Source organism: Netta rufina (assembly GCF_964035555.1).
Source record: "Netta rufina genome assembly, chromosome: 8".
Classification (NCBI taxonomy): domain Eukaryota; kingdom Metazoa; phylum Chordata; class Aves; order Anseriformes; family Anatidae; genus Netta; species Netta rufina.
Window position 1 is genome coordinate 21062180 of NC_140131.1, and position 24377 is coordinate 21086556.

General features: G+C 47.7%; 1 protein-coding gene across 1 annotated transcript in view; it reads right to left on the reverse strand.

Moving 5' to 3' along the window:
* Positions 1 to 24377, reverse strand: part of ACBD6 (acyl-CoA binding domain containing 6) — a 73975-nt gene that overhangs the window by 12056 nt on the left and 37542 nt on the right. Inside the window, exon 6 of the mRNA XM_084291527.1 lies at positions 24000 to 24089. Coding sequence (XP_084147653.1) covers positions 24000 to 24089 — 90 coding nt within the window. The remainder of the gene's footprint in view (positions 1 to 23999; positions 24090 to 24377) is intronic.

Sequence of the window (24377 nt, forward strand, 5' to 3'; positions counted from 1 at the left end):
GGATTTTACTAAATTATGCCCTGGGGAAGGCTGGGGTAAGTGGGCAGATGAATTACAGTGGCCCCCAGCCCAACAGGCATTTTTTTTCCACTCCTTTAGAGCAAACGTGGTACCAGGGAGCTGGCCCAGCCACCCCGAAGCACCTCAGGACAGCGCCGTGCCCCGCAGCCTCCAGACAAGCCCTTCCTCCCGAGCACGCCTGCTCCTTAAGCCCGACGGCTGCTCTCTGTGGCTAATCTGGAATTAGAGAGGGCGTTCGCGCACTCGCAGCCGTCTGCCAGAGGGGGAAGGCATCAGAGCCTGGATCCTGCCCCAAGTGGAGCACTGCCAGGGAGACGCTGCGGCCGGAGGCGACGTAAGAGGCTCCTGCCTCTTGACCTCCAAGGGCTGTGACATCTAAAGGCCTTTTCACAGCCTCTGTGAGCTGTGTCAGTAGCTAATTTATCATTTTTTTTATTTTATTTTATAAGGCCCTTTGTGCACGAAGCTGCTCTTTCGTTTTATCATCCAGCACAGCTCCGCGCTGCACTCCGAAAACTCCCCTCCCGGTTTACGATCTTTGGGACCAATTCCTGCTGGAAGAGCCGAGAAATAGGGAGGATAAAGGTTTATTAGTGCTGCTCACCCGCAGACAGTCGGCTTTCCAACCGGCTTTTAATCGAGTGCCAATACGGAAGGCAAAAAAAAAAAAAAGATAGGAAAAACATCTGGGGAAAAGTGCCTCGGGTCATCACACTGTCAGTAACCGGGATTTCTCGGAGGAACCACAGCGCCATTAAGATATAGCCAGACTAAATCTGGGCAGTTTGGTTTGTCATCACTTATTTAGCGAGATGCAGAACTGCTCTTCGCTTTAAAGGGCTCTTTCAGAGCGCGACAGCGGCGATCCTAATGCAATTCAGCAGGACCAGGAGGCGCACAGGGGAAACCGCGGCCGGCTTTCCGACAGCCAGATTTATGGCCGGGGATGCCCCGCTTTTTGAAGGCGATACCCCAGCCGTGGCAGGGATAACAGGCTGGCTGCTCACGGGGCGTGTGAGCACGGCAGGAGGTCAAGGTCCCCCTGAGCCACCCGGCCCGAGCCGAAGGCTGGGGCCGAAGTCACGGCGAGGGCTGAGCTTGGCGGCCTGGAAAATGCCGCTGGGAGCCTGCTGGGACCCCGACATCTGCCCCAGTGTGCAGAGCTGGGACCAGCCCAGTGCACGGGGTGGGCTGCTGCGGAGCAGATGGCACCCACCCGTGGTGGCCACCGAGCCGGGGCAGAGCTGAAGCGGTGACCCCGAGGCGAACAGCTCCGTACCTCCCGTTATCCACCCCCAGAGCCCCCCCAAATCTAAGTATTGACACATTAATCATCCCGAGCTGCAAATACAGCTTTCCACGGGGGGGGACCTGTATTTATTTTGAGCCAAAACACCGCTTAAAAAAAAACCGCAAAGATTTCATTCCTTCATCAGAAACGTTACCAGTTAACATCATTTTTATTTTTTTTTCCCCTCCCGAGAGCCAAAGCACCAAATTGAAGGAGCACGGCCCCTGCAGAGCAGCGTGGATGGCTGCGGTGAATCACAAAGTGGTGGCCGTGCCCCCTCCTGCACAGCTTGCCCCTAAGCAGGTTAAGGGCAGAGGAACGGATTGAGGAGTGCTGCCCGTGGGCTCTGAGCACTCTCACGGGGTGGGACGGGCACCTCCGCATCAGGACACTTCTCAAAGCCATCAGGCAGAGGGGTCAGCCTGTCGTGTGTGTGTTTTTTTTCAAAACTGCACGAGCTAATGCTTTAAGAGTGTCTTGATGGAATCAGGGAAATTGGATTGTCCCCCCATTTGCTGGCCTAAAACAAGCCTTTTTTTATTTATCCCATTAGAGGAACACAAGAGAAACCTTTTAAATGTCACTAAAATTTCCCCTGCATTGCAAAACCCAGTCGAAAGGGTTTTAATTTTCCCCGAGACCTCTTAAGTAATGCAGTGTGTCAAGGTTTAATACATCGTGTGCGGGGGATTGTCTGCTTCCCCAGGGCAAGTCTGTGGGGTCGGTCCTGTTTGCCGGACCCAGCCCCTGTTTGGGCTGAGCTCCTCAACCCACATCGGTTTAGGTCGGTTCTGGCCATGAAGGTGTGACAAAGAGCCCCGTTGGACCTTCCCCCGGGTCAGTGTGGGGTTCCCAAAAATGCAGCAGTGCCGGTCTCTCCCCGGTAATTTCCATCTGGGAGTTTGGGCGCTCTCGGTTTTGTGAGCGCCTGTAATTTATGGGCTTCACTTATTTATTTATGAGGACTAAAGAGACTTGGCAAGAGGCACTTAGGCACGCTGACACAAGGCTCCCAATTCCCCTGGAGTATTTAATATGACAGGCATCAGCTTAATACGAGGGATGGAGCCCAGAACTGACAACCCGAGGCACACAAAGCGCTCGCCTCCACGGTGTAAGAGAAACACCAAGGAGGATCTGGCAGCCCTGGGGCCTGGCACTGGTGCCACTGGTGCTGCTCCCAAGGGACCACAGCCACCTCTGCCCAGAAAAACTGGGGGTACTGCTGCTGAAATGTGATGTGGTTTGTGTGGCTTTGGGACCAGGCTGCATCTGTGGGATGAAGGAACCCACGTCGGAGCATTGGAGCTGAGACTTCAAGCAGCCTCCGGGCTACAGGGGACCGAGGGACCAGCAGCTGGTCCTGCCTACAAAATTTCTTCTTGCCTCCAGTTTTGGAGGTAGAGAAGGAACTGGAGGGCGATGGGCGTCCTGCTGGGGTCACGTCAGCCTCACCCTCTGCTCCCCAAACTCACACAGGCACACCGGGAGCGGGCAGAGCCGGGGGGAGTGATGAAGAGGAGGCAGCCCCTTGATGAGTAACGATAACACACCCCTGAGACTTAGACACTGCTGCCTGCTCTTCCCTTTAGGGCTGCATCATCTGCCGCATGTCAAAATTCTGCACGAAAATCAGAAAAAGGACGGTGGTGGTGGTGGTGGAGGGGGGTGAGATCCGAAGGGCTGCTCACCGGAGCAAGGGCTGCGCTAAAAGGATCAGGAGGTGCTGGGCCGAGGGGGTGGGGGAAATGGGATAAAGCAGTGGGTCTAATCAAATCAGCTGAAAAAGCTGCAGCCTCCCCGGGTTAACCTTGCCAATCAGTGCAGGAGAGGGAGCATGTCTGCGCACATTAACGCGGGAGCGCGTCCTTGAACCCACTGCCGGCTCCGTCCTCCCCCAGCAGGGCTGGTGCCCGGCACCCGGAGCCCAGCCCGGGCTCAGGACCCTCTTCCCCATGGTTAGAGGTGAGCTGGAGGGGTTAAACCAGCAAGAGTTGGTTTAAAAACCCCGCAAGGAGACAAAAGGAGAGAGCCTCCCGCTGTCAGCCACTGCCCGGCAGCTGGGAGATGCATTACCAAGCTCTGCTAATGAGGGAGGGCACAGAAGTCACTTTAAAATAAATATTCACTAGGAATTACACGGGTGAGCTAAAGGGATTATCCCGCTGCCTTAACAGGTCCATAAACCAAACGTGAAGTGGTCTGAAAGGAGCGTTTGCCTTCGTTTTGACCCAAATCGACCCTCCCGCTAACAGCCGCAGAAAGGCAGAGTTTGGAAACCGTGTGCCTGCTTTGAGGTGGCATTTTTGTGAATTCCCCCAGATTCTTGGTTTTCTGATAGAAAAACAGGACTGAGCTGCCGGGAGCCATGAGCCTGTGGGTGTTTCCAGCTGCCAGGCGTGGGGAAAAGCGTGCTCTGCGATCCCACAGCACATTTGTCCTGGCATTTCCAGGGCTGTACATTGCCAGCAGGCCTCCAAACGTGCCACGTGCCTTCCAGCTGGGGCGCACATCCCCGTGTGCCTGGAGCTACAGGAGGGGAATTAGCGAGGGGCACGGCTGTGTGTCTGCCCACAGCAAGGACTGGAGTGGGTCAGGAGGGCAGGACTGGAGGCATGCTCCTGAAACACCTGCATGGTCTGGGGGCGGCGATGGGTACAGTAAAACCTGCAGCCACACACGCCTGAATTATACCTAACTGCAAAGCATTGTTTCAGAACCAAAAAGAGGAATGATCAGAAGTGCACAGGTGAGGGTAACGGGATGCTCTGGGCTCCGCTGGCACAACACAAAAGGTGCATCTCCAGCCTGGATGGGATGTGCTGGATGCGTGCCCACCCCGCAGACATCTGCACGATTTTATTCTGGAGCCCTTAGCCTGTATACCTGAATCAGCCAGTGTGCACGTTTCTAAAGACAGCTATTTCTCTAAAACACTCTGAATTAATCTTTTAAGAACACCACAGGACTATGGGAATGGAAGGAACACAAACTCCTTTTAAATCCCACTGCTCCTGCACAGCCACGAGCAGGAAGGTAGGGCCCTCCCGGAGCAAGTTAGGAAGGTGAGAGATGCTCAGGCTGTTAAAGTACAAGAAACCTCCTACAGCAAGGGTCCTGAGCAAACCCCCGGAGCCCTCTGGGGGCTCCTGCATAACTTGGGGAACAGGAGAACCAAGCACAGTGGGAAGCTGGCAGAGAAAACAAAGTCCAGAAAAAAAAATCACTATTTAAAAAACTTGCTTTTATTGGTGGGAAGAAAAAAAAAAAAAAAAGGTTTGTAGCCTTTATGTTGTTTAAAGACTTCTTCCAGATGCTCAGAAGATTTTTGGTTAATTTTTGGATTAGAAATAGCCATGAAAGCCTAACTCAGCAAAGCCTAATTTCACAGGAGAAATCATTATTCCAATTCCTGGGAAGCCTGGGCAATAGGAGTGGAAGTGCTGCCTGCCACCCACTGAAGGCAGCGAGGGCAGAGTGCTTTAACAAGCTCATTTTAGACTCAAATACCAGGCAAATATTAACAGCAAATAAAGGCACAGCTTTATATACACACTCAGATGAAAAATCATTCCCCTAAATCAGATTTCTCCCCTCTGAAATACACTTTTATACACTTCCAAAGCTACATTAGGAAAAAAAATTAACAGATAAAACTCGGGACTTCCGTTTTTAAAGAAAATAAATCTTCCCCTCTCTTTTCCAATGATCAGTTTTCAAGTATTCATTGGATATTGTAAAAGAAAGATAAGGAATGTAAATTCTCACTGACTTTCACCCACAAACAGTGGCCTGAATCAATCCCATGCAGCATAACCACCTGGCACAAGCCTAGGAACATCACTCAGCCTGCTCTAACCCCAAGCCCTTGGGGCTGTACAACAGACACAGCTGCTATTTTCACTCCCTACCCCAGCCAGCAAGGTGTGATGTTGGCCACATTCAGGGAAACTCACCCTGTGGACACCAACTCCAAAGCACGGGCTGGCAACAGAAGCAGTTTCTCAATAGATAATTCAGAGCAGCAAACATGCTTACCCCCACCAACAGCATCTGAGGCCTCACAGAAGGATGAACCACCTTCAGTGCAGGATTTAAATAGGCAGCAATCACTTTCCCCGTGTATATTAACAGGGAACACCTGTGGGGGCTTGCTCTTGTTGGTTGCTTTGTGTGGCACTAAGGATGTGCATGTGAAAAGGGAGGCTGCTGGGCACAGCCAGGGCTGCTGAGCCCTGTTTCTCAGAGCCTGCAGGCTGTATTCAGCAGGGGTATCCAAATATCCAAAATATCCTTTACCTTCCAGAAAAGCTTCTCCAGAAACCTGTCAACCCACCCAGGGTAACTCACCCTGCTGTGCCTCCCAGTTACGCCACGCAGCCTCCCAGCACCTGGAGCAGGATGGAAATGGCAACTGGGGAGCTTCAGGTTGGACCAAACGAGCAGCCCTGCTTGGTGAGAGCACACGAAGCTGGTGTACAAGGCACCTCTGTACCCGTGCCAGTGTCTGAAGGCTGAATTTGGATGTGCAAATGTGCTGATTGCTGATTTCTTCGGGCTGATGTGGGCAGCAAGGTAAGGAATTGCCATGCCTCACCTGGGGGCAAGGGGATTTTGCTCAGGATGCGCAGATGTGGAAAAGAGTTGCTATGGAGAATGGGTTGCTGCGGACTTGGATCATCCATCTCCTTCAGGAAATCTTTCCTGTTGTTGATAGGACTTAAAAGTTTGAAACCCTCCTTTTATTACCCTGCAAACTGTGCCCCATGTCACCGTGACCCTGGGAAGGGAGAAGTCCCCAGGTCCCTGTGATCTCATGCAGCGGTAGCTGTCAGCAGAGCAACTGTGCAGCAGCATAAAATTCCAAGATAGACAGCTTCACTTGGTGGCTTTTCCCACCTTGAGTGCTCAGGAGACAATACCCTTCTCGGAGAAGAGGCACCGTGCTCCAGAGCGATGGTACATATTAATTTCTAAAAGAGGATTTTAATCATGCAACGTCCTCTGCAGTCGCACAGAATTTAATCTCATTGCTGACAGTGGGTGATGGGGGAGCATGTTAAGTGGAAAAGTTGTATTCAAGACCTCCTGGCAGATCTGTGCTACAGGCAGTCCCCTGGGAGGACGAGCACAGCCCAAAGTGGTCTCTCCCAGCCGACCACCCCTGGCCAAGAGCCCCTGATGCACTTCAGGCACTCGCACGGCAGCAATGCAGGCGTGTTCCCAAACTTCTGTGCAAGGTTCGAGCACACGTATTAATACAGTTAGCATTTATCGAGGCTTACTTTACAAATATTGATTTATTAATCTAGGCAAGACCCAGGGATATATGCACACAATGCTCCCATGTTACAGTTACAGAAACCGAGACACACGCAGAAGAAAAAACCTGACTGTCTGATTTACTCAAGGTCAAACACGGAGCACAGCCCACAGCCAGGATTAGTTTCAGGATGCTGAGCTCCCCACGCTCTGACTAGCAGGACGTGCTGTCCTTTTCCACGCTAGGTCTTCCCTCTCCTAATAAGATCTGCCCACACGTAAGCCTCCATTAGTGAGAATCTTGCCTTCCTTCGGTAATCTGGGGAGACAAAATAAGCAAGAGCCCAAACCTGAAAAGCACAAGGTGGGAACTGGAACTGTCCCAGCTGCCAGCTGGACACCCCACAAGTGGGTTAGCATCCTTGTGCACACCTCCTGTGTTATCTTCAGTCTTGTCCCACTTTTACCGAGCAGCTTTACAGGTCTTGTCCAATTAAACAAGTAAGCCTTAACGACGAGAAGGAATTGAAATAATGTGTTCTACCAGTTTTAATGGGGCTTTAGAGCTTGTAAGAAAAGTTGTACTTGGAATCGTGAAAAAAATCTTTTTTTTAGAACCTCCTACCAAATAAAACTATTGCTGTTTAGTGCTTGAAAGGCATACAATTATTTTTTTTCTGCTAAAATAAAAATACTTCAATAATATATTTGAAATCAGGTTGTCCAAAGTGATGGCTCAAGCAGAATACAACCCCATAAAATCACTGCAGTTAATGGAAAAGAACGTATGTTTTCAAGCAGCATACATCTGATGCCTGCTATCTGAAGAAAATCACCAGGTAAGTCACACGATAAACTCCTGTAACAACTCTTTTGAGGTATTAGAATAGCTTTGAACTATTTCTGGATAAAAATGAAGTAGGAGGCAATGGACCTACTAGGTCTTAAGAATGGTTAAGAGCAGAGGTGAAACCTAAGCTAATCTTCAGTCACTCCTTCATTTTGCTCCTAAAATCCCTGATTTTGTTAACAAAACTTGGGCAGGAAGGGTTTCTGACACATTCTGGTAGTAAACATCTCCTTTCCTAAATGTGCAATTCACAAACACAAACACAATTCTGTTTATTTTCCCCCTTCCAAAACCAAGCCCTGTCGCCATACTTCTGGTTAGATTTCAATTTATTTTTAAGGAGAATTTGAAAAGTGAAAAGGCTTTTCAATGAAATTCTAATTTCAATTCATATGCACCTAAAAATTAAGAGTGTGAATGAAGTAGGTTAAACTACTCTAAGTTAAATTAAATAAACACGCACAGGTATTGTGTATCTGGTTAGCAAGAGAACTGAATTTACCATGAAGGCTGTATCTAGTTGCAAATGAACATGTTTTAATGGTTGTTAACAAATGGGAATCAACCCTTCCTTGGAAAAATAACTGAGAACTGGATTTAAATTGATTATTAAATTAATGAAATCAATCGAACCTATCGGCATCTCCCATTAGAGTCCCTTTTAGACGCACAGCCGGTGCTGGCATGGTTTGTCCACGCAAGCAAAAACCAAAATTGCTGCGGCATCCAAGTGGCAGCACAGCACCTCCCGAATCCATCCCTCCTGAATCCATCCCTCCCAAACCACGCCAGACGCCGTGAGCCCTAATGCATGCACAGACCTCTCCCAGCCCGAGAGCATCCATTAGGACGCGGAGCCCACTAATGCGTCCTATTTTCCTGTATTAACCGAGCAAACGTCAAAAAGTGGGTCCCCGTAACAGCCTGACCCACTTCGAGAGTCCACTGAAGCCAAACTGACTTTTAGTTCTCCAGAAAAAAAATACAAATTGTGCTTAAATAGAAAGCAACCAGTTGCAGCACCGCAGGATTAGGTGGATGAACCCCTCAGCGGGCGCAATCAGCTTAGCGGCACCAAAGATCACAGCACGGTGAGCGCAGCTGTGACACTGAAGGGAAAGGTTTGCACCAGGCTGGAGTTTTTTCCTTTTATTTCCAGCCTTTTTCCCTCTTTTTCTCCCTCTCTCTGCAGTCACATCCCCACCGGCTCCGTTAGCGTGAGGGAATGAAGGAGGGAAATGGGGAGGGAGGAGCAGTTTACATCTGGGGGTCAGCACGCTTACACGGCGTCGTTAATTCAATTAAATGTCCAAATAAAGCGGGGCTAGGGGGTTTCCTGACTGACGTTAATTTTGACTTAATTCCCATTCTGCCTGCCGGTGCCTGACACACAGCGAGGTGACCTGCTGCGGGAGGGAGTGCTTCAATGTCCTCCTGCCCTCCCGGCAGCCTCCTCTTGCACCAAAACTAAGGGAGACAGAGAGGAAGGACTCGATTCTCCTGCTTGTACTGGCAAATTCATTGAATTATATTCATCCCTTTATCTATCCACCATTAACTATTCTGTTTCTGGGATTTGGGGCGTTGCTTCCCCCAGGAAACCTCCCTTAAAGTCCAGGTGAGTGCAGGAATGTCTCAAAGCAGGCGAGGATCAATGCAGGAGTTGTGGGAATCCCTTACCCGGAGGAAACTGCTGGATGGACATGGCAGAAGTAGGAGCTTCTTGGACAAACCATTCTTGCACAGCTGGCTAAGGAAGCTCATCTGATGTCCAGGCTGGAAAAACCCAAGCCTGTGCAGCTGCACTTTTGCACAAGAATTCCAGCAGAGAATTAATTTCTTCTCTTTTTACACAATAAAGACCTTTTTTAGTACTGCAAAGTCTTGAAGTCTTTAAACTAACCAATGCTCGAAGACCCAGGGTGCTTCCTAGAGCTACCACGTGCTCCTCTTCCTCAGCCAAGCCTTCCTTTGCTCTCTCCAAGATGCCAGCTCAACACCCCACTGCCGCTCATTCTCCCCAGCAGAATATCTGCGTTCAGCACTTCTGCGTGTACACAATTTGCAAAGTGCTAGGCAAAGAAGCACGCCCCGAAACGGCAAACCCACCAGGAACGTCAGGAGGACAGATTTGCACATGTCAAGTCCATCATCTCGGGATGCTTTCAAAGTTTTGCTTTTTTTTGTGGCTCTACAAAACACATCTCCGGGGCCATTATATGAATTAGTTGGAAAGGGGTGGGGGAGAAGGAGGAGCGCTTAAGAACAGCAATACACCCCTGTGAGGACATTGAGAAGCATCTGGCTCTGAGATATTAAGAAAAGGGAAAAAAAATTAATCATGCTGCCTGGGAAAAAAACCTGGCATCAGCACAGGCACCTTGTCATAAGGCAGATATTAATAATGCGAACCCCCAGGGAACGCGCCGCCAGCTGAAAGATCCGCTCCTTGGCGATCACAGCGCGGGCAGGTTTAACTGATGCCTTTTTGAGGCCGTTTGAATCTTGCTCTAAAACACTGCTTAGGATTTTTTTTTTTTTTTTTTTTTTTTCAACAAAACGAACCCTCAGTGCTCATGATTAAAGAATTACTGCCTTACTCTTTTCCAGGTACTGATGTGCATGAGGGAGGGCAACGCCGCACCTTGCTGCTCCCCAGCGCTATAACCAGGGCAGCAGCAATAACCAGAACTTTATTTTTTTTTTAGCAGCAATAACCAGAATTTTGCACAAAATTTGTTTAATGACCAAAACATAGCAAATTTCTCCTTTTTTTTTTTTTTTTTTTTTTTTATCTACCTTGTTGTTTCTCCAGAGCTGCAGAAATCGTTCTCGCCTAGTGCCTTGAAAGCAACCACAATAAAGAAACCACTGATCTGCTGGAAGAGTGTTGCTAAAAGCACACTGGACACCCAGGACACAACCTTACAGGTATTTGCTCACCTCCTGGACCATCCATGGCTATCTTACAGGTACTTGCTCACCTCCTGGACCATCCTTGACTAGCTACAGCTCCAGATTCACAGGATACACACACAATCAACTCATGGAAACACAGCAGCAGCTACAAAATAAAGGTCTCAAGGACGAAATGATTGAAAAGCACCGATTTGAATGCTTCTATGCTATTTGATGATGTAGGGGCTAACAAGCAGCCACATCAAGTAAGACAGGTTGCAGTTGACAGATCTAGATGGCAATTCCCCGGCTGGGGAATATCGCTGCGGCATCCGCAGGCTGGAAGCAGCCCACTCCAGCGTGTGAGTGGAAGATGACACCCCCGAGATAGCACCAGGTGCTGTCAGCAGCAGGGCATCGTCCCTCCAGGAACGCGGTGCCACCGTCAGTGCCACGATCTGCTCAGATCAGACTTAATTCTGCAGCCGGCTGGCTGGTTTCAAACCACCCTGTCCCGAGAGGGACCGTTTCCTGCATGGGGTACAGCTGTGATACATTCCTATGCAAATTAATCAATTTTCTCTTTCCCTCTATGAAAAGTCTCCCATTTCTTCCCCGTCACTGAATTTATCTCCCAATGGACGTGACAGAAAGCCACACTTGTAGGTTTATTTTTTTTTTAACCGATCTGGTTGCAGAAAGGGACGCGTTCAGCCCCGAGATGCACGCAGATAAAAGCCCCATTGATTTCAGCAGGGGATTCACGTGTTTGTCCTTCATCAGAAGTCCTTGGGAATGACACCTTGCCATCTTCTAAACCCCCAGAGGCAGAGTACCTCTGCCGTGCCCCTCTATGTCACTGCCTGGGGAAATGCTGAGCCACAATTCCTATTCCTGTGCTGATCTCTGGTTTGTTCTCCCTTATTTCCATTCCCTCAGCCTTTCCATTTGCACTACCTGTCGCTCTGCATCTGATGCCAAGAAGAACTTTTGGGGAAAGGGGCAGCCTTTGCTTCTTGCCTGATGCCTCAAGTGGCATTCATGCCAGCTTCAGCCATAAAAATCAGCTAGAAGAGCTCAGGGCAACACTGAGCCCGTTGCTCTCCATGTGCTGCTCTACCAGTGTGCCCTGCTCACATACAGACGTAGAGCAACTCAGCACAGCAGTGAAAACTTGCCTTTTTTGTAAATATTTTAAAAGCAAGATAAGTTTTTCTTTTTGATTCAAGTTGCGCTTTCCTTTTTCTGCCTGACAAAATCTAAGAGTTTCTGACCATGTAGTTGTTCCTAGGTAAATTCAGAGAGCTGTTTCGTGTCGTAATTTACCCGTGCACAAGAGGAACACCTGGCAAAAAGGAAAAAAAAAAAAAAGATAATCTAAAACAGGTCAAAATGAATGCTTCCCGTGGTACACTCCAGTTTGCATCTTCTTCAGTTTGAGACTTCTTCCCAAGCCACTGGGCTCCTGTGGCTTAGCAAGTTGCTTCCTACCAGCTGATGAGTGCAAGCTGACCACCTCCACGCTTCACTTTTCCATCCGAGAAGAAAAATTGATGAGCAGAAGTCACCAGAGCTCTGAGTTTTTCTGCTGCTGTGAAATATCCAGATCGAAACCGCCTTCACGGTCCGCATTAACCTCGTTACTTTGCAATTAGGACCGGAGGTGAGGGTGCCCGTGATCACCTCCTGTCGTACAAAACCCGAGCGCTCGGTTATCAAGCTATGAAAAATCGATCACCTGCAATTGCTGAGCCATAACTTTACAAACCTCTTCTGGGTTTGACCAGTGGAATTTAGACTGCAATGCTCAATTTCACACCACTTCGGAAGCCAAATTGCCGTGTAATCTGTGAGCATCGCTCGGAAATACCCTGACAATAGCATCGGGAATAGGGCATCGCGGAGAAGGCAACCGGGCAGCTTCTGCAGATCTGGCTTCAGACTCAGATGTCATTTGCACGGTGTGACTGTGATTAAAACTTGAAGTTAAAAAGAAAAAAAGGAAGTTAAAAAGGAAAAAAAAGAGTAAAATGAAATTTCCTACAGACAGGTGTCCCTGCCCCTGGCTGCCCAAGCACCTACCAGCCTTTTTCCGTAGCACGCTGCAGCCCAGTGCTTTCTGAAACGCTTCTCATCTTCCCTCCTTGCTGCAGAAAGTCAGCCACTTGCAGCTCCTTCCCTACTCTTTCCCGTTTTGTTCATTAATCACTATCTCGTTTTGAGGGCCCTGCTGAAAGGGTGACATTTCTCATCTGCTCACCGAGCCGGGGAAGGAAAATGGCTCCAGAGCTGGGGCTTTCCTCCTCTCCATCATCTCCTGCACACACCAAGCTCGTACAGGAACGTGCCCAGCCTCTCCCAGCAGCAGGGACGTGCAGTGATCTCTGGTGTGTAGCTGCATGGCAGGAGGAGAATCTGCTGGGGATAAGGCCACCTCCAACCACCTGGTCCATCGCCCTGCCACTGCTCACCTGGAGCTGGCTGGGATGCATACATGCTGTGAATCAGACCTCTGAAACCAGCCTGGATAAAAATAAAAATATATAAAATACATATAAAAATATATGTATAACTAAGGAAGGAAATATCGTAGGGGAAAAAAAATCAATTAAAAGAAATTTGCAAACCATCGTGTTAGAGCATCTCATTTAGAGCAGCCACTTTTTATTCGTAGGGCAAGTAATTGCAGTACTATCACAGCAGTTACACCCTGCACTGCAGAAGGTGACAACATTTTTAGGGGTATTTATTGTGAGCACACTAAATTCAGGACTGTACCCCGCAAATTAATTTTCAAGGGTGGCAAAAGTCAGCTGGCTGGAGCTGTTATTGCTAATAGCTAGAAAAGACCCACTTAATCACTTTGCATTTTTATTTGTGGAAGATAAAGAAACATTTCTTTCCCTAATAGTTCCATGCTTGTTTCATCTCATTTTGCCTGGGCTGCAAGATCTGTTTAATTTCATTTGATCGGTTTTCTCAGGGTCTTAGAACTACCATATTTTTATAATCTTGTTATATCCATGAGATAAAAAACAATTATTTGCCCCAGCATTTCCCAAATGGGAAACCAAGACAGAAAGAAATCAAGTGACTTGTTCAAGGTCACGCAGGATTTTGTAGCAAAACTGGAGAATTAGAAACCTGAACTCAATTCTTAATAAACCACGAGGGGAACTTCCTCGCTGAATCACCAGGGGTGCTGCAGGCTGGGACATCCAGCGCTACTTTTTTTTAATAACATGAACAACTGCTAATGACAAGCAGCAAACTATCTCCCCCTTCACTATAACAGGGAAAATGGCAGCTGCCAATGCAGTTTTGTTACTGATTTCTGCCATTTATAAAGTTTTTAATAGCCTCAGGAGTTTTGTTTTGCTCTGGTCCATGCTGGAACCAGGCAGCATCACCAGGGCAGCAGCAGTCTGGAGAGGGACAGCACCGACCTAGAGAGGAGGCTGTGGTGCTGCCTTGCAGTGAGGAAACCTCAACAGCAGTTATACACATGCACTGAACAGCTGCCTTGTTTGCTGTGCTCTGTCCATTTGTGCATTTGAAGCTAATGTCCTGCAGTGGAAAACAAGAAATGATTTCTGGAGGCAGCTTCAGAAAGGTGTGAGGGTGCACCTTCCACTTACGAACACTGAAATACCATCAAGGTAAGCCTGCAAGCTGACCAGCCAAGACATCTCACCTAGAGCGGAGGTGTAGAGACCTTTTGAACATTTTTGGCAAGTGGGACGCTAAGAGATGCTTTAGGCTGATGCAGTGCTCATGGGGAGGAGGGGGAACGTCAAAGAGCCACTGGCTGCATCCGAGCTGCGGTTTCCATCTCACTTCCAAGCGGTGTTGAAGTACATTGGCAGAACAACATCCATCAGAGATGGATCAAATGCTGACCACAGCAGGATTTGTCCTCTACAGAGGATACGAGCGGAACAGTTGAATCTGCATAAATACTGCATTAATAACAACCAGCCCGGGTGAAGATAGCATCTCGATATTGAGCACCAGGCAAACACCTACCTGCTAAGAGCTCAGAGAAGCTCCTGAGGTTGCTACTGCTGCTGAATACTCCAGAACCAGCAGGTAGGGCTGCGTGGACAGTACGGTGCCCAGGGCTCAGGCTAGGACCTGCTGGCTTCTTCCCCTGGGCCCAGGGCTGCAGTTGACTCTCAAAGTCACACCGTAGAGCCGTGGATAAGGACTGGGGGTCCCAGCCATCGCTGGCAGATACAAACCCATGTAGAGGGAACATTTTGGAGGTCAGAGCAGAGAGTGTCTGCATTTCTGAAGACCAGGTGAACCCACACCTGCCTCTGCTGGTTTCTCCACCACGACAGAGCTACCTTAGTGGTTATTTACGCTGCCCTCTTCCAACTTTCCTCTCTCATCTAATGTAAACGTGCTATAAATACAGGCTTGGCGTAAAGCCCATCAATCCACCGCTCAGCTCCCCCGGTCCTAAAGGCCTTTCTCTGGACACGCTGTGATTTAGCTCCAAGTTCCTGTAAGTCCGAGCAACTTCTTCCAACCTCCGTCAGCACTAATGTGACACGTGCCCTTGTGCTACTTCCGAGACACCCGTACCTTGAGAAGCCGAATCCAAATTTCGGCACGACTCACGTGGACATCGTTATGGGCGTCCTTCTTCTGCGGCTCCCACGAGCCCTGGAGGAGTTCCTCGGGGTTTTGGAGGGAGCACTGATGAAAGTCACCCTACCCTGGGCATGCCACAGGACTTTGCCCTCAACAAGACCAAGACCTCTGCCCAGTGTCAGATAATCCGTCACTATAAGCTACTTGTAACCAAGCCAGATATTTATTGCTATTGATCTGCCTGGTCCCAGCGAAAGACTTTTGTTCTCCCAACCCGGGACTTTGACCTCAATTAAGTTATGAATTTCAATCCGATAGACTGCTCCACTTACCCTGCTGCTCTCCCTGACTGGATTAATTAGAATTAGCTAGGCTGGGAGTCACCCCGAGCGCCTCATGGATCATGTTATTTTAATAATAAATAAAGAGACGGCAGCAGCATACAAGGAAGGATTCTGAAAGATTGTTCATCCAAAAGCATCATTCAGAACCTGCCAATACTAATTTCTCCGAGTTTGATTACCTCATTTACTTCTTTTTATTTCTATTCATTAATTGAGTTTTATCCCCCATTACTTCAGCTCCCCAAATGTGCCCTTCCTATAAAGGAACCAGACGCGCGCGTTGCCGTTCCAAAGTTTTATCGCTGCAGCTCATCAAAAGTAGAGTTAGCAGGAATGGAATAGTCATTAAGCATTTAATAATCTAATAGTGCTGAGAAAATATAGATATAATGGGTGGGGGGAGAGGAGAGGGACGAGGCAACCCTGTCTGGTGCCACGGCGCGTGCACGAAGGCCTCCTCACGGATGGTTACTTGGCTGGTGGACAAAACCGAGCGCCTTCAAGGAGGTAACATCCCACACTGGAGATAACGCATATATATCAATTAGGGTATTTTCTGACAGCACAATAATGCCTCTGCAATGAGACCAAACCGGGCTGAATACCGAAGAAATTTGATTGGCAAGGGGAAGTTTTTGAACTCGGGAGTCGAGGCCTGATGGCTACATTATCCTTATTACTTCTCCTTCTGTATAAAAGCAATTACATACTTGAAGATGTCGGCTTGCCCAGGACGGTACCGAAATGGATTGTCTCAGCCAGTCATGTCACAGACACACTACGGAGTTATTGACCCATAAATGAACACTTATTTGTCATGCTCATTTTAATGTTTAATTGGCTGGAACAGGAGGAACAGATTCAGACGATGGAAGTTTACCAATTTTTCAAAGGCTGGAACACAGCTTGCAGAAAGCCAGGTCCCGACCTGAGAAAACACAGCAGAAAGCCTCAGTGCACCTTCCACCCTCATCTAAGTTCAGGCCTTCATTTTATAAGAAACCTTTCTTAGGACAGGCTGATTTATTTCAGCCAAGCTGAGCCTTGTAGCAGGAGACAGAAGGCTCATTTAAACGCAGGATGTCTAAGCTGGGACAGCCAACCTGTCTGTTAAGTAAACCAGAAAGTTCCTGCAGTGTGGGATTTGCTGTTTTCCAGCAATGAAGCACTCACCTTGCGAGATGCAGAGGGAGAAAAGCCCCAGCCTTTGCTTCCCTGTGCAGGTGAGCACCGCTGAGCCCTCTGCTGCATCTCACCCCAAGGGCTCCCTGTCCACACAAATTTCCAAAAGCCTTCCAAATGCATCCTCTCAGAGGCTATTTAAATGCTCCTGCTGGAGAACAAGAGGGAAGGTCCTTGCACTGACTGGTAGCTGATTACAAAGGTAACGATTGAATAGGGATAAGGGATGAACTTGCACAATTGCTGGTGATCACTCCAAGGGCTCAGTGCGAGGGCTTGGGTTGTAAAGCAAACACGTAAGCAAACCGGGGGAGCAGGCTGAGAGTGAAGCATCCTCTGTTACATCTTCCAAAGCAGCATAAGCAAAGCTGACTGTAAAATGCTATGAAGAGATCTCAGAGTGACAGGACACTTAATAAACAGTTAATAAACAAAAAGGAGGCATTAGAAAAAAAGAGAAGAAGTAAAAAAACATCATTATGTTGCTTCATTAAGATTCACATTGCACTTACAGCAGGGGCATGGAGAAGAGCTACTCCCATGTCTGGAAGAAACCATGGAGGAACTAGAAATGATTCAAGGAGGTGCAAAGTTACTGAGCGGCTTCCAAACAGGGCAAATTAAACAGATTAATTTAGAATTAAACTTCTCAGTCTGACAAAGAAGTGATCAAGAAGGCTCAAGGAGGCTGATAAAGCCAAAAGCAGGACAGAAAAGGTAACCAGGGGAACAATTCCTGTTCCTCATTGCACCAGAACGATGGGCTACCACATGAAATCACTGTGGCACGTGCAAAGCAAATGCAGTTCAACCACAGAGCTCCCACCGGCATAAAAGGCTGGGACCCACATAGGGACGAGAGAAAATTATCAAAGGAAAATCCAGGAGCACAAAGATAACAGCAGGGGTTTAGGAAGCCTCTAAGCCACACGCTTTGGGTAAATATATAAAACTATCTCTATGCTTACCCTGTTCTGTTCCCTACGCATTTACTCCTCCTGCTGTGAGGGATGTGATACTGAGACTGAAAGAGTCCTGCATTGACAACTACAGTCACAGATGCAGAAATGAGATATAGAGGTTGAGAGGTGGAAACCTAAATTAGCTTTGCCATTTTAAGTGGCAGTTTGCCACTTATGACCCACGGAGTCAAGCAGCAGCTGTAAATTAGTAAAAATCTTATTTAAAATCTTTTAAAAAGAAAGCACAAAGCATTACTGTCCCAACATCCAAAGTTTGGGATAAAGTCAATCTTAATTAGGAAAACTAGGAAAAGTTCTTCACATCAAAGCCTGCAAATTCGACGTGCCCCAGTGATGTGCTCAGAATTTATTTATTTTTAACTTTAAACAAACTGGGAGAGATAACCAACAACAGCTGAATACAAAATGCCATTTGGGAAGTAAACCCAGACTCTCCCATGTTGAAAACTCCTCAGGGAGAAGACCAGTGGCAGGATTTAGTTCCTCCAAAGCAGGGAAAACTTCTTCAAGTTTTCTCTAGGAACCGTCTCCCCTGAGCAGAGTAGCTGGCTGCTTGGCAAAGGCTTTTCCCCTGGCACAGACGGTGATGCCTGGGATGTAGGAAATGAAGCAAGGCTGCAGACCATTCCTGTGGTGATGTGTTCACCTGCAAAACCAGCTCGGCTGCCACTGGTATCCTGTTTGTGCAGCTCACCAAATACCTTAATGAGGGGCTAAAGCATTTCCAACAATGACTTCAGAAATGGCAGGTGCTTATTTCGAAGACGACCCTGGGACAATGGGGCTTGGGACCATCCCAAGTCCTTGCAGGGAGGCAATTCAAGGTAAGGACATTTCCTGCATCTGCAAAGACATGTACAGACAGTAAGGAATAAAATACACGTTTCTCCTCTGCACCAGGACATGACAGGCAACGGAGTGCCACCTGCACCCATCTAAGAGCTACCTGCTGCTGGCCTGGCTCCTGGGAGCACGCAGACTGCAGCCACCAGGCTGCACAAAGCTGTGCTAATCAGGCACGGAAACAGGCACAAGGTGTCCTGATGCAGAGGGTGGTCACGCTTCCTGAGCCTGCCCGAGATAAAACTACGTGCCTGGTGGCAAACTGCATTCCTCCTGCACCAGCACTGGCCACGCAGAGTGCCTCCCTCTGCACAGCAGAGCCCTCAGGACAAGGTGATGCCCACAAACCACGCAATCCCACAGCAATTCCCTAAAATGTGCTGCTGTCCCTGGTCCCTCGATTTAATCCCTGCATTTTGATTACCCTGAAAGCAGCTTTGAGGGTAAAACAATGCAGACTGCCGCTAGTTTTTCAGGACAGGCTCTTGGATTTCACTTCTTCAAACGCTGCTTTTGCACGGAGAGGTTGAAAGGACTGCGTGGGTCCTGAAATCACTGCTGGAACCACACCGAAGCAGGCTGGTGAGCCTGCTTTGCAGGCAGTGCTGCACGCGCGCTGCCGGAGCAAGGGTGCCAACTGCTTTGCTGCACCAGCAACGAAGCAATGATTCATATGTCTACAGGGAGCAGAAGAAACAAAGGCTGTACATGTCAAGCTGGAAGATGGGAAGAGACAATGCAGAAAAAAAAAAGAAAAAAATCAGCATGCACAGGCAGAAGGAAACATCTCCGTGTCCTTACGATCTGGAGTTCGTGTTGATGAGACCTGAGGTGTCTTCAGAAGCACGAACCAGGGACGAGTCTTCGCATCCCCCAGCATATATTAAGAGCTGCAAACATTTTGCAAATGCTTCTGCTGAAAGGGACTTTTCTCCCAGTAGGTAAAATCAGCATCTGCTGAGTGGTGACCATTTAACATTCAACCTGCTGCCAATCTCCATTCCACAGAGAGACCCACAGGAGAGACATGGAGCGGTGCCACTTCTAATAACTGTGTGACTGGCACCATGTCAATGCTTTAATGTAGAAAGCTACCCTCTGTCACTAAGCAGATCTCTCCTTTCTTTTGGCTAATGGATTTCACACCCATTGGCAACAACGTCAGGACTGAAGGGGTGTAAGCCTGCAGTCTTCTGAGATCTGCTTGGCAAAGCCGACTACAGAAATATTGAGATAGGGACTGGGGGGGGGGGTTATAAAGAAGGAAGAAAACTATTGTGGTTAATAATTCTGCTCTCATTACTCGTTGCCTTGCCTTTCATCTTTGTTTAGTTTCTTCATCCATTTGCCATCGTGCTTCCTACTGCAGCGATGGTCACTTCAGCAGCACCTGCAGTGGCATTTGCTTGCGGCGAGTGTAACGCCGCCAAACCTCTGCAGCACTCGTCAGATCCAGGAGAGGGTCCTCATGGCTTTACGAGCCAAGCTTTTAGTATATTCAGGGGAAAATTTATACCAGGGCCATTAACAAAAAGGGCACAAGGCTCAGGTATTTTCCTTTTTAAATCTGATGAGGTTTAGAGAATGGCCCTAACAGCAGAGTACTCTGATGGCTGGCACCTTACCTACAGCGGTGTTTGCTCTGATAGGTGGTGGGGGGCTGCATGGACACAGGCACAGAGTCAACAGGGAGGGGAAAGCTGTGCAGGCACAGCCTGGGACCTCTGGTTCTTCGTCAAGAACCATCAAGATGCCCACACCAATTTCCTCAACGTCTCCCTACAGAAAAACACAGGCACGAAGGCAGGGGAGGATGTGTGCTGGCTGATACTGGCTTCACTTCCAAATGTTGCCTCCAACACAAGACCCACACAGACACCGAAGCAGTTCATTTCCTTGCTGTGAAATCAGAATGAACATAGTTGAAAGGAAAAATAAAAAACACAGGCAGTGACTTGCAGGCAAGGAGGTCTGACTTTTTCTTGCTTCTTTTTACCCTATGCGCACAAAATCCTTCAAGAGTCAGGCAGGAAAACGGAAAAACTAAACAAACAAAACCAAACCAACAGACAACCAATCTTGGCAATATTTGACATACCCATAATTTCTACTTCACTTTTAGCTAATGCTGGAAATTAGTCTTTGCGCAGTTGATAAAAATCAACCTGTCTCTGCTGGGTTAGCCCCATGATCTGTGGCCCAGCAACTACCTCTAGTACAATTGATTTTCCTTTTTGGCAACCAATAGGCCAGTCAATAATAATGTTGTTTGAGAAGGATTGAGTCATGAGGGAGATGAACCCTCCCTGCCATTTATTATGTTTGTATTGTCTCCATTTGAAAAGGTTTTTTTTTTCCAATGAAGACGTGACCGAAGGTATTACGAGGGGACAGCCACTCCACGTCCCAGTCTCCAGAAGCTCTCTGACTCACCAGGGTGTTAGCATGCAAATGGAGACGATGGTAGCTGCTGTCTGCTAGACGTTTGTGGCAGGGGACTGGGAAAAAAGACAAGCCAAGGAGGCAATCATGCTCCTCTTGCTACTCTTGGAGGAAAAAATAGAAAAAGTAAACCCAGCTAGCTCCAAATCAGAAGCTAACAAGCACGGCTTCAGAGAGCTGTGCTGCCTTGGGAGTTAGTACAAGATGCGGATGCAACATCAGCATTGGCACCAAGGAGCAATCAACTCTCACTGCAGGCAGCCACAGGCACACGATGCCTTTCACTGAAATGACAAGTGTTCACGAATAGTAAAACAAAATCCACACACACCAGCAACAGACTTCCTAACCTGGCAGATTCCAGCTTTGGTTCTCAAGTTTCCTCCCCAAACCCTTGAGGGTCCGTGGGTGACCCATGGAAAGCTTACTGACAGCAGCTCCGAAGTCTCTGTACAGTGATGTGCCTTTACTGAGGACGCGAAGGGTCAGCAAATAAAACAAAAACTGTTGTTATAACTTTTTTCAACTCTGAAGTACTATAATTAGACTGCAGTTTTACATGTACAAATGATTTCCATAACATCGATAAGCTGATTAATAGAACTGCACGATGATGTGGTTTAAGTCATAAAACAGAGGAATATTTGGGCACAATTTTAACTCAGCAGCAACCCAAGTATTGTTTTAGACGTAGTCCTTAATTACCCTGTACGCCAAGTGACACGGACCCACCAGCAACTAACAGCGTTTAAGACTCATTCACGTGGCCAGGTCGAGTTGAAGAGTTTTCTCAGAGTAAGCAGAGTAACCATTCCAGGACAGGTACCCACGCTTACCCAAAGGCATACCTTGAATGCATGGATTATTCCAGAAAACAAAATTACACACAAATGCAAAAGAAGTGCCTCTACAGCAAGACCAGGATGAGTCTCAAGTCTCCTGTTTTGATGTTGTAGATATGAGATAGTATTCATCATTTTCCCTCCCACTGCACAATTATTAGAGCATGATGCCCTTCATCTTTCTTAAGACAGCACTCATATTTTGTAGACTTGAAAGCTGCAATGCTCCCTGCACAGGACAACCACTTACACGGTGCTTTTGTGCCAGAGCAGCAGGAGGAGACCAGAGTCAGAGGCATCCAACCCTGCCCCAGGAGCACTTTTCCACAGCACGCATTGCAAGGAAAAACTGTCACAACTGAAGCTTCAACGGGGGAAAAAAGGTTTCCCTTTGTTGCTTGACCTTCTGCAAGGAAAACTTATTCATGTCTTGATATATTTTAAAGCTAGAAATTGATATTGCAGTCATGTTGCCGAGCTGCTTTGTAACTGCTGGGTTACAGATACGCTCCCCTTCCTTCCACGTCATCGCTCAGTTAAAAACACACACTTCAAGCAAGCAGAGCTCCGGTGGCAGGAGCGTGTTTTCAGACTGATCCCCGAGCTCTGGGTACTTCCAGCAGAGCCCCAAAATACCCAACCACCACCCACTTCGAAATGGCCTCTGGCTCTGAAGATTTAGGTAATTCACTCACACAAACACCCCTTTGAAACTGCAGCACCACCATTTAAACCAAAAAACACAATGCAGGATCGTGGCAGTCCAGAAGCACAGCATGTGGTGATTCCAAGACCCGAAGCTGTTTTGAACATGCCACAAGAATGAGTGGTACTGAGGTGGTAATGGAAGGGTGTAAATCTGTCAGGCTGCTGGACTGATTTTTAGAAGCATGCTAAAACACAGGTAATTTGAAAAATAAACATCAGTCTGTAAGATCACTCTCCTTCACTATCTCACCCTCACAATCCCCAAATTTATTCTCTCTCTTACATTGCCTGCATTTAGGTGCTGAGATGGGAAAGCACCCAAAAACTCGAGCGGGTGGCAATTGCAGAGGCTGTTGGCACATTGGGCAGGGGCAGCCTGAGAAGAGAAGCTCTGCTGAGAGCACGTTGGGCTGAAATAATTGCGCCACTGATTCAAGGCACCAGAGATTTCCTTCACACCCTTCTTTATAGCCCTGACATTAACTGATAGAGCTTTTGGTAACGGGTAAGAGCAGACACCGCAGCGTTTATGGCCTGTTAGGAAGCCAGAGTTTTTCCCTCTCCCTTTTTTCTTTAGGTTGCTCCTCACAGAGTTCTTTCTGCTCCTTCTCTGGATATGAATTCTCACAGGGGAAAGGTCAAAATGAAAAAGAAATAAACATTGGTTCACAAAGACTTGAGATGTTATTGCAATTCATAAATGGTTGAGAATAAAAATGTGTCTGCCTTCTCGGGGAACACACCTACGTGCAAAACCAGAACCTTTATAAAAATTCTCCTTTATTACCTTGGTGGAAAAAAAATCAAAGATTGATTTTCTTTTTATGGCTATTATTAACCTTTTGTTACTGGCCAAAAATAATCTGGTTGGAAAATGTGCAATACATCAAAAAAAAGGAGAATTTAACAGAAAATTAATGCTCAGGGAAAAATAAGATGATTCTTCATTCAGCCTTTTCTTCTAAGAGTCAGCCCTTACCCCCAAGAAATGAGAAAAACATCAAAAAAGTGAATTTTCAGACTGCTGCCATGGTACAGCACTCCAAACCGAACCCACTCCTGGGCTGTTGGGTTGTTGGCTCCTCTGGAGCCATGCTTCCTAATATGCATCCCATCTGCAATTCTGCTCAGACAAGGGCCAGAAAGACTTTTTTTTTTAAACAAAGATTTTGTGTGTAAGTACTAACACAGCTGCTTTTAACCTATGAACATTACAGGTCTGCTGAGAAGCCTGCAGGCTGCAAGTGTGGTTACGGCTGTACAAGTTCCCGAGGTGCCTATCGCAAGGCTGTTTAAGCCACTGTTGGTAAGAGCTAGCAAATTTGTCAAGAGGTGCACGGGCAGGAGAACAAAGGCTACAAAAGCCAGGCTGGTAAAGAGCAGTCAATCACAATTTGACAGAGATACGTTGAGCAATTATTTCCGAATACAATCCCACTTAGACAGGTCAGCCCTTCGTTACAGCAAGCTGACAAAACTAGGAGCAGCTTCGAGCTGGCTGGCCAGAAGGCACCAAGCCCTTGCTAAGCTGTTGCTGAAGCAGTGCAGTTCCCAGCCTGGCGTATTAAGGGATGCCAAAATTGCTGCCAGTTTACCTCTGACGCTTTTGGATGCTCTTCTCTGTGATTAATGGTGTGAAAGAACTTGCTGTGGAGTCTTGGAAGAATTCAGTGTGTGAAATGTTTGGTCAGGAGGCTACGTAACATTGCTCAGGTTCAGCCTTTCGTTCCTTACCTGGCTGTTAACGTCGGCAGCGTGCTGTAACAGTACTGAAACGAGCTCCTTGTGTCCTCTGTCGCATGCCCAGTGGAGCAGAGCCCTGCCCTGCAACATCCAAGAGAAAATTATCAGAGCTAGCCAAAAACAGCCCAAAAAAACCTAGTCATGCTATGAAGTACTGAGTACCAGGAACAAACACAAACAAAATAAAATGTACGTAACACACTGGTGCTCCTGATCTGGACTTGAAACCCATGTTTCATTGGGAAAAACTTGACCCCTGTTTTTCCCAATCCTACACAAATCAGCCCCAGACCTTCGGAGGCGAAAGCAGTTAGATCAGCCACCGCCTGGCCAGAAATCTCTCGACACAGCGGCGGTGAGCAAGGTGAG